The sequence below is a fragment of the Oreochromis niloticus genome, linkage group LG14, assembly GCF_001858045.2.
Source record: "Oreochromis niloticus isolate F11D_XX linkage group LG14, O_niloticus_UMD_NMBU, whole genome shotgun sequence".
Taxonomy (NCBI): Eukaryota; Metazoa; Chordata; class Actinopteri; order Cichliformes; family Cichlidae; genus Oreochromis; species Oreochromis niloticus.
The window spans coordinates 33,778,078-33,796,532 of record NC_031979.2 but is presented as its reverse complement, the minus strand read 5'-3'; the positions used below and the strand labels follow the sequence as shown (position 1 = coordinate 33,796,532).

The 18,455-nt window shown below is 40.8% G+C and overlaps 1 protein-coding gene across 2 annotated transcripts; it reads right to left on the bottom strand.

Annotated features, from left to right (window-relative positions):
- Positions 1 to 5,590: 5,590 nt before the first annotated feature.
- Positions 5,591 to 16,199, bottom strand: tgfb1a (transforming growth factor, beta 1a). Of its 2 annotated transcripts, XM_025897821.1 has the most exons (7): positions 15,831 to 16,199; positions 14,171 to 14,876; positions 8,574 to 8,858; positions 8,214 to 8,439; positions 7,658 to 7,808; positions 6,820 to 6,930; positions 5,591 to 6,720 (listed from the first exon to the last, which is right to left on the bottom strand). In XM_025897821.1, the coding sequence occupies exons 2-7, from the start codon at positions 14,493 to 14,495 to the stop codon at positions 6,673 to 6,675; spliced, it is 1,146 nt and encodes a 381-aa protein (XP_025753606.1). In that variant the 5' UTR covers positions 14,496 to 14,876; positions 15,831 to 16,199; the 3' UTR covers positions 5,591 to 6,672.
- Between the last annotated feature and the right edge of the window lie 2,256 nt (positions 16,200 to 18,455).

Here is an 18,455-nt window from a genome sequence, read left to right as displayed (position 1 = left end):
TAAACCACAAGCAATTTCTGCCCGCTCCTGAAGTGCCCCAATCACAGGAAATGGGTGTTTTTAGAAATGACTCAGCTAGCTTTGACCTCCGCCTCCCCCCCAAGCTCCCTAACACCCCCACCCTCTCCTTTAGGGCTGCTTTAATTAGAAAAGCAACTCGTTTGTTTTTCTTTGTCTCAACACCCAGTTTTCCCCCCCTCTCTCTCTGCCTTTTAAAATGAACGCATCCCAAGTTTGGTGATGACTCACAGCTTTTTCCTCCACCCTTTGCTCTCATGGACTCTCCATCTCAACGTGTAATTCAATTGGCCTAGATTCTAGATTTTGCCATCAGTTGAGGGATGCAAGGAAACAGCTGTCACACAGATGTATGCCCTTATCATACCTGCTCAGGTGTTCCACAAAACACTTAGACCTTTATTAAACTCACAGTCCAACTTTGTTATTGTCATGCTGGAACGTTTATGTATTTAGCAAGACTCAGTTGCTCAAGGCTAGCGCACACACACACACACACACACACACACACACTTGTGCACCCATCTACTTACACGTACACAAACACTCACATGTTGCTTCAAAGGATAGCGTGTCATAAACAGTGGTACTGGGAAGGAGGAATGTGTTGTTCATTGGGGAATTCAGAGCTAGTGGGGAGAGAAAGGAGGGGGGGGAGCGTGCTGACCAGTGTCCCTCTGAGGAAAGGCAATGGAGGAACAGGCTGCCAAGTTTTTCTCTCTGCTGTCATAACCCTTGCACCCATCAATACAGCTGAGAGCTCCACTGACACAGTAGGCCACAGTTCATGGCTCACTAATCTAAAACAGACCTTGTGCAGAGCTAACCTTGAAAACCTCACACCTCCCTAACCTCCCATTTATCCAATAAGAAGAGTCATATTACTGTGTGATTTAACCCAAATTTGTGTGTGCATGTTCTCGGGATGATATTTCTTTCTGTCCACCGTGTCAGTTTAACACCAATGTGTGATTTGTGAGTTCAGTCACACCTCACTTAATAGGAGTCAGCAGCCTTGCCCGTGTTTTAGTGTGTGTGTGTGTGTGTCTATGTGGACGTGAGGGTGCGTGGATGAAGTGAAGTAGTAGGATGAGTAATAGTGGGTGAATGAACTTTTACGCCCAAGGTATGGGTCACAGCCTTGGTTCAGCCAAGCTTACTATGGGGTCTGAGAGATTATGCCTTATACGCTTTCCCAGCATCCCTCTATTCCACTGGATTCTGAAGCTGCATGGCTGCATCTGCCTAAAATCATTAACTTTTTACTTTACACAGGTGTGTGTTCATAGTGACTGTTTTGTCCAACTAAAAGGTGGTCATAAGGCCCGTTGAGCTATTCAGTGAATGAACTAAACTAGTGGTTCATGGGAAAAGTGTCATTCAGAGTGGAAAATCCCCTGAAAATAGTGGCCAAAACATTGCTTTGCTTTCAATCAACCTTATGTCCAACAACAGCAGGCAGCTGTTTACCAAAATAAAAAGATTGCAGTACTTATGCCGCTAGACTAGTAAGTCAAACGTCTTGCAAAAGCTAGATTTTTATACAGCAGATGGTGGTGAACAATACAGAGCTAGCAGAAGAGTGAGTGTTAGACCTAAATTATTGTTAGAAATAAACATTTAGACTATATCAAGGCCATCTGGTCAACAGCTTGTTTGAGAATTATTCTTTTCCCAAGTAACCAAAACAACAACAACAACAACTGATATACAATTAAAATTACTGCTGTGTTCGGACTTTACAAGCCAGCCCAATACAGCAGGATATCTAGATCTAGATTAGAAGCATTTAGCTTTTATAGAGCCCAGAATGATGTTTAGAGTTTTTCAATTATAAAGTCATTGAGCAACAGATGCTATTGCAATAAATGCTTGATAGTGATTCACCAGGGGAGTTAAGGTTCCCTCAAACACCACCCCTCACCGATTCGTCTTCCCCATTGCCGTCACCATCACCCACTGGGGTATGTTCTTCAGTTGGGATTGTACGATTAAACTGCTATTTAGAGACTGCCTCTCCTCTGGGTGTAGATCCTGCTCGGACATTGTTGTTTTTTCAGAGCCATGAGCCAGGTCCTCTCCTCTGTTTATTACCCAGGGACATGGTAGCTGTTTATAGCGGCATATCTGTCCCTGTGTGTCCAGGGACACACACACACACACACACCCACACAGAGGGAGAGAGAGAGAGAGAGAGAGGAGGAAGGAAGGAAACGGAGGGGCGGTGCCATGAGAAGGAGCCAGTCCAGAGATGTAATTGGTACCTTTCCTTTTTTAGAAAACATTTCTTACTTACAGAGGTCCAGCAAATGAGTCAGGGCCCAGCGTGCTTTATAACCACACTCACTGTCATATGGTTTATCATACTTTCCCTTTGTAGGCTACACTTTGAAGAGGCTTTTTTTGTTTTTCCTCAGTCTTTGATCCTTAGAATTTTAAGCCATGACGCTAGCTACTGGTTATTTACATGACAAAGGAACACAGCGGCCATCTGGTGAAGTGGAAATTAACTACTCTCATTTGAAAATGTTTGTTCTACCCTAGTTACTTTTTAGCTTGTAGGGAAAAAAAGCTAGAAAGAAAACGTGTGTGGTATTTTATTCTGTCTCTGTCCCTCATTTAGTCGCTCGTCTTTTTTCATCCCCTATCACTTGCTTTGTGTCGTGCAAGTGATAACACAAAACTTTCAGGGAAACTTCAAAGGGCTGGCAGTGGCTAAGAAAAAGATCAGAGAGAAAAGGAGAGACAAGAGGAGGCGAAGCGAGAGATATGGTCGGCTGACTCAGACTGTGATAAACATCTACTGCAGGTGTGAAGGAAAAAGATGGCAATAAAAGGCTGACAGGTGGAGAGGGAAATCACTGTCAGCTCATGTCTAACATGTTCCACTAAACTTGTCAGTACTCTGTTGATCTGCACACCAGGTTTTCTGGGGACTTATAAATTAAAGTTTATTTATATGTATCAGAACAGATTATTTAATAAAAATGTAGGTAGAGCAGTATAATGTACACTAAAGTTATTTCAAATCCTGCCTGTACAGTGAAGCAAAAAATAAGGTAGTCATAAAAGTAAGTTAAAGATGTACAAAATTAAAGTCAGTACTGTGGTAAATTTGTTCAGCCTGACCCCTTATGTCCGTAAATATGGTAACATAATTACCCCGTGTTATTTTAAGAAAGAAATCCCTGATTTAATTACACTTGTCTAAAACTGATGCGAAAATAAAACCCAAATCTCACACTGCAAAACTGTGTCTTTAAACAGAAAGGCATGTTTGTTGATGTTTGTGTATTTGTGTGTGTTTGCACACAGATTCAGCACCTGGAGCAACAATGGATTTGCACAGCTGTGTGTTTGCAAGGCAGAGCTGAGCTGCAGCAGGACATCAGGGTCTGTTATTAAGGTTGCAGTGAGCTCCGTCTGAGTTCACAGGAATTATACCAGGTCGCTTTCCTGCTCCACTTTTAATGAACAGTTGTGCTGGGAGACTGGTGGACGTATAATCGCACATTTCATGGATGTTGTAATAAGACGCGAACCCAAAATAACATTTCGAGACCAGCGGCATGACGAATGAGCTCACATTTAGCATGACTGCATTATGAACCTAGATAAGTAGCATACAGGGAGAATGCTTCGAAAGTCATTACATCAACAGATATAAAAGGGTTAAACACTGCACATGGATGTAATTAAAGGGCCAGTTGTGTCAAAATTGATGAATAGCAACAACAGAACAATTTTCTTATTACTCATGCAGTTGTATAAACTCAGCACGTGGACTTAGCTGTAAAAGAACACCTGCTTGACCTTCAAAAGCTGTCGCCATCTGTCTTAAGTCTTCTCCATTGGGTTGAATTGTGTTCAGTTCAATCCTTTATTTTTCTTCGGGTGGGCCGTATTCTGCGATGTGCTTCATGTTTAGCAGGAGGTGTCAGCAGTTTAATTCAGTCCCATGAAAAGCCAGAGGGCTTGAGAGGAAGCAGCTGCTGAGAAATGAACATCACTTGGAGGAACAAGGCTACTTAAGTTTTACTTGCCCCTAGGGCTGTTCCATTAGCACCACAGATAGATTTATGAGTCTCTTGACATTCTTACCCTTTGTTTCATCTTTAGGAGGGAAAGTGAAAAAAGCAAAATTCAAGTTCAAGCACCTTTAGAGTCTAACGTTAATGATCTTGTCTCCTGCATCAGAACTTGGGCTTTCCTTGTTTAGGTTGGGCAATGATCCTGTTTTCTTGGTGAAAAAAAGCCCCATTAACATTCCAATTACATTTCCCCTGTCACGAAAACACGGTACACATTGTACTTTGGCAAGATTATGACCTGGCAACAGATCACTCAGAATCATTTTGAGAGGTGAGACTGAAGAGGATTCAATTATTTTGATGATGTTTCATTATACTTTGTTTAGCTGCCTTTCCAAACAGGCGCTTTGTGTGTTCTTTCATTGGGGGAAAATTGCTGTGCTTTCTGGGTAACATGACCAGCCTTGGAACAAGATAGCACTGATCACTGTCACTTTGTTAACAGCACAAGCATCCCCCACACCAGTCACTAGCACAAAGCTTATGTAAGGCATTTGATGTTGGTGTGCTTGAGCTGTGTCTGTGTGTCAGTGGGTTCAGTGTTTTCATGTGCATGTGCACAGTATGTGTGTTTAATTTTCCATGTAGTCACTGCCCTTAAGTCTGGGACTTACCGACGGGTCTGGACCTGCTCTCCTCATTCCCAATTCAGCCTCATGGGCTGACAATAATCCGTTGAGTACAAAGTGAGAGGGGTGGGGCTGCGACGGTGGGGGTGTGGTGTACGGAGATAGCATAAAAACTGGAAAGGCATCCATCCCTTCAGGTAAAGACAGTGCAAAGGACCTGTACGTCCGGGCATACTTTGCCACTGGTGAAGCCAAATAGGACTTGTTGCTGCTGTTCTTCAGTCATCCTGCAATTGTCCTGCAGTTGGCCTGAAATAGTCCACATGGTGCCATACACCAAGCTTTTCCACCGGCCGATCTGTTCCCTGACACTGGAAAGTCATTGTACAAGTACATAAAGTGTTTTTAAAAAAAAACTGATTGTGAAAGACATCAAGAAAGAGAAGTAGTCACACACTGAAGTGTAGAAGGAAAAGGAGGTGCAAGGGGTGGGGTCCCAGTCTGTCAAGTACAGCAACGGGCCTGAACTTCAAATCACTCTTAGTTTCGAATTGAAGTCACAGTTTTGTCTCAACTAGCGTTACATTTTCATCTTATTTTTACCTAACATGACTGTACTCCAAACATGTTTTAGTTACAGTTTTTTGACGAAAACCACGTCTAACAACACGACTCTTTTGAACTGTTTTTGTGATGACAAAGACAAGATGATGAAATTCACGTCTACATCACTTTAGGTGTGTTTCAGTTTATGCTTTCGTCAAGTCGGCTTACAATTAAAACAGACGCATACATGCACTGACAAGTGCAATGCAAACCCACACACGCACACACCTAGTCAAGGCAACTCTCTGCCAAGTGGAAACACCTCCTGTGGTTTATTTTTCTCATAAAATCTTCCACCATCACAACATAATTTAACATGTTTATTTCTTTTTTTTGAATATTTACAAATAGACATTTCAAAAGTAGGTGCACCATAAAAACACAGAAAAGCTGAAATAATGTGTTGGTTTTATTCCTAATGCGAGTCATAGAAGCCAGACCAGTTCTTGAGTTCCTTGTGAAACGTCCTGAAATTAAAATAATTTACCATGATTTTGAAACAAAATAGAATAAAACAATAAGTATTAATGGCCTTACTCATATCAGCACTACCACCATGCGTCCATTTATAGAGAACATGTACGGCGGTAAGTCCCCAGAGGCATAAAAACATGATGTCATCACTCTTACACAGCTGATAGTGCCTCTGGCTTTGAAAAACCAGTAGGGTTAAAGGACAATCTGACATTTAGTTATGAACATTATGAACAGAAACATACTGATAAAATGCATTTTAGAAGTCACGTGAGTTGAAAAAACAAAATAAAACTAATGGACGGTTCCTGTAAAATGAAAGTCCAGCCTTTCAGTCAAAAGGGACTTTCCCCAGGTTGGACTCTCCCTGTGTTTTTTTCTGTCCTTCATGATGTAGCCATGCGAAAAACACCTACAGCCTTATCTTCGAGGAAAACCCCAACATCCCTGGTTTTCCACCTGTAATTTAGCACCTTTCACCAGGACCTGTTTTGGACGATGATGTGGCCATCTGAAATGTCCCACGTTTTCATCTCTGAATATGGATATTCTTCCATGAACGTTCATTATTGTCCTCGTGCTTTTTTGTCCAAATTTTATTGTCTCAGACGCTTCTTTTATGCACATTATTATTCTTTAGACACCTGTCAATGCAACAAATAAATTAATTTATTTCAAGACAGACAATTTTACTACTGCAAGGTAAATGTACGTATAAAAACTATAATCGTTAATATGAAAAAAAAAAGAGGTCCATGGCTTAATGTGCATCAAAAAGCTTTAAAATATTTTGTTCCCCATGTCCACATTATCTCAAATTCTCCGTCACTTGCTCTTATCTTTAGTCTCCAACACGTCTTCTTTCCCTCTGTGTTTTGAGAGGAGGAGGCAGAGCTGTGTGCCATATTATATTTTTAGCTACACTTGCAGGACGTCACGATCATATTGGACAGCTGCTCGACCTGCAAGTAGAAAATAACAGTGACGTGATAAGTTATAAGTTGTTTTCACATAAAATGTTCTGCAAACATTTGACCTGAAAGTGACTGCAGTATAGATACCTTGTGTTGCCTCCCCACATAGTAGATGATTGGCAGTGGCTCTAGTGTCTGTGGCGCACAGCAGGGCTGGGCAGAAGCTCCTGGGTTATGATGTTTGTACAGTGCCAGAATCTGTAGGCAAGATTTATGAGAATTTACTCACCAAGAGAACATGTGCCAAAGCAAATGTAATACATAAGCACAACATTTCTAAGAATTTTCAGTGTGCTTCTAGAAAAGTCTTAATGTATACCACAATATTTTACTTTTTAAAGACATTTTTGCACATATTTGTGAAATTGTGCTGAGTTTCCTTAATGAGTGGAAAGTGTTAAAAGTATTAAGTGTTATAAAAAGGATATTTAGCTTTTTAAAAGAGTAAAGACAACCAGAGACTAATACCTGTTATTTTGTTAGACATTGGTGAGACAAAATTTTTGTCATCATTTCAGCCCTAACCTTATCAGGTTTGGCAAAAACAAAGCTCCTGCTCCTTAACTGACAATGAGGTAGCTCTGTGTATACTGATTTTTGGCAGATTTTTCACACCACATCCCCTTCCTGCAACCTGCAAGGGATTTGTGTTTTTGTTTTTCTCATAAAACCATTGGTGTTCCTTCTGAGCGGGATTCGTCTATACCAGAATTTTAAATAATCGGTTAAATTCAGATAGTCCTAGTGCCATAGTGCTTAGAATTAAAATAATGCAAATAGTCTTTGCATTTTGGTTTATTTGAATCATCAAGAATTGTTATGGCAACATATAAATACAACATTGCCATTAACATTTTTTCCAGACTTTAAGAAATTGCCTCCTGGGGTTCGGAAGAAATAACACTCATGAAAATGCACACATTACCTGAGAATATTTGTTTTCGGCATCCCAGATATAGGTGCAGGACCCCATGCAGTAGTTAGCATAGTAACCCGTTGGCTTATGGATCCACTTCCATCCTAGATCTTTCCTGAAGTCAATGTACAGTTTCTTCAAACAGCAGTTGTGTGATTGGCTGCATAAGAAAAAACAGTGTGAAGATGTGTGATGAGATGGTGCAAAGAGTGTTAGAGCACAGTTCAAAAGCTGTAGGAGGATACATGTTATGTTGGGAGACAACATTACACTCTATTTCACCCAATGGCCGGGCCTTGGATGTATACATCTTGTGTATGTGTGTGGGGGTAAATGGGAGGCACACTGTAATCTGTCTAAGATTATAAAACATTTTAAAGCTACAGTCCATTTATTATACAGCCACTAAAACGACCACAGAATTACAGCATGGATAAACAGGGATAGTTGATGTTTGTTGTTTCAGTGGTCTGTATTTTGAAGCTGCTCGTGGTTTAGTAGGTTACTATTGCAGCTTTAAAGCAGAAATGGAGTGGAATAAATCATTAAGGTCAGAATTGCTTACGTGCCGCAGCTGTCCGTCGTGTCAGTGGAACGTTTTGTGCGTAAACTCTTAGAGTGGTTGGTTTTAGGGATGGACATGGTAAAGATGTAGGGTAGCTGCTGGTTCAGCTTCTGTAAGTCTTTAGTGTCTCCCCTCCTGCTCATAGTCCCAGAGATGCTAAAACTTAACGTATCATCGTTATTGCCGCATTCACAGTACCGCCGAAGTTCAAACTTCTGTTCATTCTCTAGTAACAGAAAAAAATCATGGATGAGGGAAATATTATCTAGAAATTATATGATATCACACATGGGCTGAACTAAATAAATGGAAAGATCATCAAATACATGATGATCAAGTAAAAATAAATGCTTATCTCACCATTCCCTTGGAGCCAGGTCTGCAGAGGTTCAGTGACATCAAAGGACAGCCATTTGTCCTTCAGCGTGTTTGTGACAAAGCGAGATGCAAGGTAATGAGTCGAGGTCCCCTGGCTATGGTATAGCTCCACTCTCTCCTCATTCAAAATCATGGGCTCCTTGATGAGCATCCGTAGCTCTGCTCTGGTGAGTAGCAGGCCATCCCCGACGTTACTCCGTATCTCAGAGATGTTGAAGCTCATTGAGATGACTTTGGGCTTGTAGTTGATGTTTGTGTCATTTTTTGCTGTGTGATGTAAGAAGGGGAAAATTATGTTTTGATATTTCGACAAACAACCCATCTAAGTGCATTTAATGAGTAGATAGCATGGTATACATAATCCATTTCTCATGTATGTCTTATGGTACAATATTTCAAAAGAACTTTATCCATCAAGAAGGGAACCAACTTTTGTGGTAGATGTTCTTAACTGTCTTTTCTTAAACGCTAGTTGTAATGTGTTTTTAGTCTATTAGAAGTTATTATTATATTGAAAAATGTAAAGAAAGCTAATGTGGAGCAGTTTAAATGTTGGAGCAGGACTAAACTCAAACTAAATGTTGGAGCAGGACTAAATGTCAATCAGCACAACATAGAACTTCCAAGAAATCTTTTCTTTGCCTGTCTCAACACCTCTGTATCAAACTTGCTTTAAACTTGGCATGTGTATTGCTGGAGACCCGAGTAACTGCAGTGTTGAACTTGATGTTGTTCAGATGAAGGGTTCTCTGTGCTTTGTTCTCTGCTACCAGTCTTTCTCCTACAGTGACTGCCGCTCCACTCTATATGTAGGGGGAGGGGCACACATGCACACAAGAGGCATGTTTCTTTGCCTAACTTTGCCAACCCTCTGACCTCTCCGTTGAACCATTCGAACTAGTCCAAGTTTACCCTAACATAAACGTAATTATAACTCCAAGCATAGAGCCAGGAATGAACCCTCAAACTGCCTTTTGGTAGGATGTGATAAAATAAGAGTAAGCCACAATGTTACAAAATGTCATCACTCCTAGTTTAAAACTAAAAAGGTTCTCACAAAAATAACTTTTTTTAATTTTGTCATTTAACTTTATATGATGATTATTGTCTGTTTCCTGTGACAGACAACTTCTTGCTACTTAACTGTGCAGTTCTCAAGAAAGCTGCTACCCACAATCTGCCTGTCTACCACATTTTAAACTTATGCAATCATTCAAACATGTTCGAACCTTATAGCTGATCTCTTTTTAATACAGTAATGTTATGAGGATTTATGACCTACTTTAAAAGGCACTGCACTAGTATATTTAAATGCTTAGATGTAAACTAGTCCCAAAAAACCTTCACTCTACACCTCTGCTGTTTCTCTCCGCTCCCTCATTTTGCCATTTATCTCTGAATTCATTAACATTAGGCAAAGGAGGGACCACGTTTTGGCATTAAAACATTCTATTTGTGTATAGGATTTACTCATTTTTGGTTACACATTTTGGTTATTTTTAATCATGAATCTTTAGTTGGTTTTTTTTGTGAGACCACTCCTAGAGCTTATTTGGTAAATCCTCCTATCGTTACTGTATTTGGTAAATGGTATTTAATGTAAATGGTCTTTAGTGTAATATCTGTAAACACAAGGAAAGAACTATGATTTTTAAAGGGATGACTGGGCATTGTAAGGTTAGAATTAATGGACATATGGTTCAAAAACATCAGGTCTCTGGACTTAGCGGGTTCAGATTTTTCAAATAAAGCCTAGTTAATTACAACTTTTAACTTCTAAACTGTATACAACACTGATATTTAGTAAACATTACAACACTTAGATGTATATCACTGTTTTTTATGAATAAAGTAAATGAAAGGCTTCTTTCATAAGTGCTTGTCAGGATTACACATTAATCAAATAAAATGGCTGAGTTCAGTGTTACTCAATAATCATAACTGCAGCCAAGTGTTCATCTCTTCCAGCTGTTGCTAAAGTTGACCAACATGAATATTTTGTTCTTTTACAGTTTTGCTGCCCATATGTGCAACTTTAATCCCCAAGTCTGACAGCATGAAGATGCCTACAGAGCTTGATAAAAAACAGAGACAAGCTACTGGAGGCTTTATAACCATAAATGTATGAGTGTTACATTCGAAAAGATTAAGTCGAATAGTGACATGCAAAGATAAGCACAGGAAGGCAGAAGATCAAGAGTGAAACACTATAGAAAGTGAGTGAGAGGCTCAGAGAGGGGCAATGTAACTGTTAAACACAATGGTAAGGAAACAGCACAGGGAAGAATGCACTCTTGAATATAACTCACAGTTGTGAGGGGTGAAAGGGTGTGAGTGGGGGTGTGGAGAAATTGGAGATGTGTATCAATGGAGCGCAAGTACTGGCCGGGGCCCAAAGCCTCTACTCTGTCTCAGCCTGCCAAAGCAAGGGTTCTCTGCTCTCAACTCCGGGAATTACTCTCTGACAGGAATTGCAACCCAGCCTTGCATACTTGTGCTACATATTCAGCCCAGGCTGTACCAGGATACTCCATGTCACGGCTGCTTGTATATCATCTACCATCTGCATTGTAGCTGAGGTACTGAAACCAAAAAGAACTGATGTGGAGTGTAACGGGAAATGAGATGACAGTTTACTGGTACCACCCAGAGCAGTCAAATATTTGGTTTGAAGTGTATGAATGGAAACACAGACTGTCACAACAACGTACAGTATGTCAAGTGGAACTGGTGTGCCAGGCAAACGCATGCACGGAAAGTCAGAGTCTCCATCGAGTTTGAGAAAAGTGAGATAAATGTGTTAAGGGTTAGAGAAGTGTTTGCAAAACAGGAAATTAAGTCACTTCCCCTAAGAAGCATATTGGCTGCTGCACCATAATTACGTTGAAGCTTTATCTTCACTTCTACTTTCTAATTAACAGAGTTTGCATTGTCTCTAGGGTCCTTTCGCTGAAATGGCTCTGTGATCAAAATTAATCAACATTTAGAGTAGAAAGTTTAAGAAATGAGCTCCATGCTCAGCTAAAAAAAATCTCTCTCTCTGCTAGACGGGGTAGAGATAGCATCCTAGCCTGCATATAAATGTGGGTGTGGGGGGATTTGTGTGTTGAATCAAGGCCTATCCACAGGTAAGCCGGGGACAGCTGTTGTGACAGGTTGAGTAACAGCTCTATAATTACCAGTAGGAGGAACCAGATTCCAGCAACTGACTAAATATCGGCCTTCTTCCCTCTCAGCTCCACCTTCCCACAGCCCACTCATCAATGTCTTGTTTCCCCACTTCACCCTATTTCACACTTGACTTTGGCCCCCTGTTGCTACTCCTTTCTACAGTACAGCTTTAAGTTCATTTACTTGTAACTACAATAATTACTTCAGAGAAGTGAACTCATTTCATCCGAGAATAGCACAAAGTGGCTAGCTTCCAAATGAGACAAGCGTTCCCTCGTGTAAATTGGACCAAAACTCCTTTTAATAGGAGGAGAACTTGTGTGGGCTTCAAGGGAGAGATATGAGCGCTAAACAGCAAAAGGAATTTAGCTTAATCTACCACACAATTACCACGATGAAGACTAAACCTATTATGTTCTAAAATGCTTTGCACACAAATATGTTTCCCCCGTAGAATGATTTTGATTGTCAGGAAAGTGTCTGCTGCCCAATAAAAATGAAATGTAGAAAAGAATTGTTAATGGAAATAAAAATAAACCTTTTCCCCTGTATTCTATTTCTGTTGTTTTGTTCAAACAACTTATCACAGAAAAGCAGAAGCTGGATAAAATCCTCGCGTGTGTGTATGTGTGGCTTTTTTTAAATTCACAACTGCAAAGCAGTTCTTGATGGGCCTTAACATTTATCCTCATACATTTGGCATTCTCCTTTTTCAGTGTGTAGAGGTTGACTCAACGGTGGCTTCATAGTGTAATGGTTTACACATTCCCCTAGCAAGCGAACCTCCCAGGATTGAAACAGCAAAATCCCTAGCTTGATCCCAGGAGGAGACAAATCCCTTGTGTCTCCTCCCAGAAAGGCATCCGACATAAAAACCTGCCAAATCAAATACGTGGTGCTACATGCTGTTGTGACCCCTTGTGAGTAAGGGGGCAGCTACTTTCAGCTGTTACCTTATTAGCTGATTCAAAACAAGGCAGCGGATAGTTAAGGCAGTGGATGGGTGTTCTGTGGCATTCCAGAGCTATAGGAAACACATGCTCCCCATGGGCACCGCTTGCACCGGACCTGAGTCATTCAAGATCTCAGTGGCCATCAGCCTGTCTTCCTTCCTGTCAAGCTGCCCTGTCACAAACACACTGCAAACACATTGATATAATAAGCTCAGGAAACCCGCAGATAGAGGAGTGCAAAGGAAAGAAGTGAGAGAGAGAGCGATATCATGGTTAAAGGGACACACTGAAACTAGTCAGTGAGAAAGAAGCAAAAATGATGGAGAACAAGTGACAGGTTAAGCGAGGGAGAACTCAATGCTCAAGTTACAGGAAAACCCCAATCCCTGAGGGTCAAAGTGAGAGAGAAAGAAAAAAGAGAAAATGAAAGAGAAAAAGAGCAAGCATAGGTGCGGGTGAAGGAGTGCATTTCATGTCTCTTCCTATTGCTTTTCTACTTTTCATCCTGTTCTTTGGTTGTTATCTAAGCAGAACAAAATTGTGCTCTTCATTTTGAAGGTTGCTTTGTTCTCTCTTTGGTCTACACACTCCTGAGCGTGGTCCATCCACTAAAGTGTGCCGTTTGAAGTGGCGGATAAAAGGGGGATAGTGTGGATGGCTGCCTGATAGGGTGAGGAGTATAGACATGCAGAGAACAATGGTGCATAGAAACAAAACTAGAAAATATGTTTATCGTAATAGTTTGGGAATCATTAGGCAATTACAGCCAGAAACCATTTGGCTGAACAAACATCATATGTAGCCTTGCCAGACAAAGAGCAGTAATAAAGCAGTAAAAATGCCATGGATATCATGTAAGCAACACACAGCATCAGACCAGATGCTGCACACAGTTCTGCTAACTTGTAATGCCTGTGATCTCTGAACCCCTGAAACTGCCTCAGGATCTTTGGTGGAGATCATAAGGGTTACACGTGTTGAGGGAGTTTATGGACAAGATTGGAAGTGACACCAGCCATAAGGCATACAGTGAATACTTGGGAGTACAGCTTGAAACTTCTGGACAGCACTGTGAGCACTATATTTAATATTAGTGTTGATCAACAAAATTCTGAACAAAAGTCTGATTCAAAGGGGGACTGTAAGCGATGCTATTGTTATGTTTCTGCTAGTAATAATAACATTATTACAGCAGTATTGCTGTAGTGGAGGGATTAACAGCATCACTTCATGTGACATCTGGACAATAACTATTTTTTCAGAGTGGAAAGTGTCAGTGCAATGCTAGTGTTCACCTTGAATTATGTGTCTCAGCTTGTAATAGCATAAATAACAGTCATTACTTGACATTCAACTATAGTTAAGCCATCAGGAATTGCCCCCTTTCTTAATATTCAATCAGGATTCACAGATTCAAGATTTATATATTGCTGCTAAGGGTAATTTTATACTCACTGGTCATGTTGAACCTGTTAAGCACCTTGGCAAAGTATTCCTCCTCCTCTTGTTCTCTGGGGATGATTTTCTGCTCCTCATCCTGCTTCTCCAGCAGAATCTCACTGGTGCTGTTGTAGAGTGATAGCAAGTTGGCAGGGATCTCTTCCTTCTCCCCAGCCTCATCTGGCGCTTTTTGCAAACGCAGTTTGGTGAGGATCTGGCTCCTAATGGCCTCAATGCGTTTTTTCTTCACCATCTCCAAGTCCACAGTGTTACATGTAGACAGATTATGTACACTGCCCACCATGTACACGACCATCAATATCAAGAACCACAATTTCATGTTGACAACCTGTCTGTTCAGTCACTTGTGTTCTTTGGTTCTTAATAAAAGCTCCTCCGACTTCCCTTTCAATGCCTTCCTCCAACCGGGGATCCTTTGGGAACAGTGAATCACTCAGTGGAGAGGTGTCACTGACGCAAAGTGTTTACACACGACAAAACAATTACAGCAGTGTGGAGAGTCCTGAAAATTCACCACCACGGCTGTCACTGCTGCTGTAAAAAGTACCTAACACATCTGTCTTATTTGCATTGAAACAGATGGAAAGAATCCCAGTGAGCAGACAGACATCCAGTGATGACCCAGCCTCTGACTCAGCCAAACAGGTAACCCAGTGACGTCCCACAGGATGAAGCAAGTCCAGAACAGAGCTGTCAAATGCTAAAAGAGCCCATGCACACAGTCAGTGCCCTTTTGTAAGTCTCCACAACACCTCTAGGTCCAAAACAAACTACTACCCATCAAGGATTCAGCAGATTTGTTTCTGTGCTCACAGACCAATTTTTGATTGTATGTTTTCAAACCTCCAAATGCAAAATTATATTATATTATTATATAAACTGAATCCTGTCTATTTTAGAGCTAGCATATCATCCTCCACATGTCACCACAGTCTTCCATTACAGAGGCAACCTAAGTGAATGTGAAAAGAGTAGTGTGGTACTCAGCAAAATGAAGACAGGTGTTTACAGAGCCTGAGTTACTTGTTATCTAAGACTAAGACGGTTAAATTGGCACAATTTCTTATTAGTGCTAATGACAAATATTTCCCCAGTAATGTTCTGTAATAAAGAGAAAATACTAATAATAGTCTCAGGTTAAAAAGTTTGAAAATTATCTTCCTATTTTTTTTAGGTTTGGTCAGATGACCTCAGCTTTTCCAGTCCAGATAAAACTCTCAGGCGCTTTTAGTCAGTCCGGAGCTAATCAAATATCAATGGTTAAAAGAAAGAAATTGTTCTCAAAGAAGTTACTTTCACCAACTTATTCAATACCAGTCACAAACCTACGCATGCCCCTATAGAAAAACATTTCACAAACATGTACTGCTCTTGGCTCTAACTACCTCTTTTTACTAGTAACAACATGTGATCTGTGTACAGCTGCACTACACCAGAAATTGCTTTCAACGCCTCTGTCTCATGCCTACTTCACCGACAGAGCAGCTGTCTCTCTATCCCTCTCTTCTCTCTCAAACATGATAATATGATAGTGTATGCTCTCTGGGTTCCACTTGTGAGATTAAATGTCTCTAGCGCGTTTGCTGTCAGAAGATTAAAATGTCTGTCTCAATGAAACAGTGTCCTCCGGTAACAGATTTTAAGTTTGACACACCTTCTTTAAATGGTGATGTACCATCCAGACACAGCGGCAGTAACAACAGCAGTAGCCGTCCCCCTTAACTTATGCTGTTTTGGGAACTGGATTTCAGTCTCGTCTCTCTTCTATCTTCCCTCTGTCCATCCAGCAGTATCACCTCGTTATTTCCCTCTACAGTTTCTTCACACCTTCTTCCTTCGAGGCTCCACCGACAACACTCCCTATTCGCACCTCTGTTTTACTCGAGTCTCTGCTCGTACTCTTTCTCTCTCCTCCTGCTTGTCAGAGCTTGCTGGTGACAAAGTGATTTGTGGGAGCTCTGAGCTTAGATAACTTCTTTTGCCTTGCTCTGCCTCTTTCTCTCCCCCCTCTAGCTCTTCTCTTTCTCTTGTTCCTGTTACTCTATTAGAGCGAGCAGCTCTCCGCCCAGGAAATGAGGGTAACGGCCGCAGTGTAAAACATCTGCTGTTTAACAGAGCTGACTTCTGTCCACATCAGGAAGCCAGGAACTGAACATGCTTAATACTGACTTTAGAAGCATTAACTCTGTCACATTGCGATGTTGGCAACTGAGGCAGCGATGATATGTCAATAAAGTCTTATACAAATTTTTCACCGAACGCCCACCACATTTACCTGGTGGATAAAAAGGTGTAAGCCAAACCATGTCAAAGAACTGAGATACTTGAGACAAGCTGGTTTAAAAATAGTCAAGTGAATTTCAAAGCATTGGGAGTCAACAGGGCAGGGCTGTGTGGTGCACTGTCCTGCGTCTGGGTGCTTTTTAGAGGTTAGATTGTATATTTTCAAAAGAAGGGCTAGACTAAAACAAACTGTTGATTATTTCAATCTTTTTGTCTCGTTCTGATGGATGATTCAACAGAGAAGTAAAGATAACAAACTATCATTGCACAGTGGAGACTCTTGGAATTTTTTAAGGTTTGCCCAAATGTGCTGATGAATAAGCTGTTCATTACAAACTGATAATAAATAGTGACATTCAGCATTAGGGAAAGTCAGGGCAAAAATCCCCTTGTATTTCAGCAGTAATACAACAACAGTTGTCAGTCAAACAAGGAACCTAAAGGCTGTTTAAGTGTCAGCTTTTCCATGTCTCTGATTACTCTTAATGATAAGATAGTGAGAAAAAAACAAAAAAGGGTGATCAAATGTCAGCAGCCATTACTGTAAACCAGTCAGCCACAACATCAATAGCATCTTATTTAGTGTTGTTAAATCCTCCATACACTGTCTGGGCATGGAGACAGGACCTCTGGGGCTGTCCGCCGATGCCTGGCACAAGTAGAGTCTTTGGGTCCATTGGGCCTTCATGGACTGGGCTTGTTCTGTGGAATCCTGCGGTTGCTCAGTCTGACTGGGAGTATGGAAAACAAAGCCAAAGCCTGTGGATCTTGGCTGTGTTGTTGATCCATTTCTGAGCAGGTTTCTGCAGTGTGGCAGTGTGTTGTCCTGCTGGGGGAGGCCCCTGCCATCATGGAGTCCCTTTGACATTGGGGGATCTACATTTGAATTTAGGTAGGTGGTATATGTCAAAGTAAAAGTCACATGAATCCTAGGTCCCGCGGTTTCCCAGCACTGTAAACAGATTATGCTTTTACTGTTACCTGTGTGTGTGTTTTTAATGTTGTTGCTGATCTTTGTCTTTGTGTTGTGACGCCTAAACCAGTTGGCATGCACTGCCACCTGGTGGGCAAATATGGTGTAACGGTTATAGAAGTGACTTTCTTGTCGATAATAAGTTTGGTGGTATGGATATTTGGTAGAATATTTCAAATTATTTCCCCTACAAAAAAATATACATTACAAATGTATAGTGCTGTTTTAACAACAGCATAATAAGATAGACAAGAGTAACGTTTGAAAATTACAAGAGGAAAAAATCTTACACACAGTCTTAAGAAGCAGACTGTTTTTAATGGCTAAAAAAGACCTTTTATGTTGTCATTCTTTTAACTGGACGTGTATTCTGTAATACAATTAAGAGTGTCACAGTGGATAGAGTATTTTAGAAAACCCCTGAACAGAAGTTGTGTGAAAGTTTGCTGTAGCAAGAAATCTCAGTTATATAAGTACTTAAGAAGATGCCATCCATCTCTTACTGACACTGCACAGCCATCCTGTCTGACCAGTCTGCCATGGGGCATTTCATACCTGTCACCACATAGCCCACATGGCAGTACCTCAAGGTGTCTGTGTGTCTCTGAGCACAAGAGTGCAACTTGGACTGCTTTCCCATCATTCACATCGAAGAGCTAAATGATTCTCTGTGTCATTCTGCTAAAGATCCCACACAGCTGTGGTAAACACTGAAGTCTCTGAAAGAAGTGAGGTAAAATATTCACAGTCAACAGAGAGAACAGATAGTATATAAATCATATCACCACATCAGATGTTGTAAGGTCTTACAACAGTCTTTCCAACTGATGACAATATTGAGAACTGGCATGAAGTTTGCTCTGGGATTTGGTTTGGATAACAGCTTTTGCTCTCAAAGCTGAGGTCATTAGTTTTTATGCTGATAGTTTTAAAATTGATCATATTGTCGATGCTGACTGGGTGTTGTTGATTGTGTGATCTAAAGCCTAATTAGAGGAAATTAATTTTAGCTGTCACAAGTCT

What these genes read in the sequence shown, in the direction of transcription:
- tgfb1a (XM_025897821.1), bottom strand. Translation starts at nt 14,495, where the DNA reads ATGAAATTGTGGTTCTTGATATTGATGGTCGTGTACATGGTGGGCAGT. An exon ending in CCGAAAACAAATATTCTCAG is followed by an intron (nt 6,931 to 7,657) that starts GTAATGTGTGCA and finishes TCTTGCCTACAG; the next exon opens with ATTCTGGCACTGTACAAACA. An exon ending in ATGTGGGGAGGCAACACAAG is followed by an intron (nt 6,721 to 6,819) that starts GTATCTATACTG and finishes TTCTACTTGCAG; the next exon opens with GTCGAGCAGCTGTCCAATAT.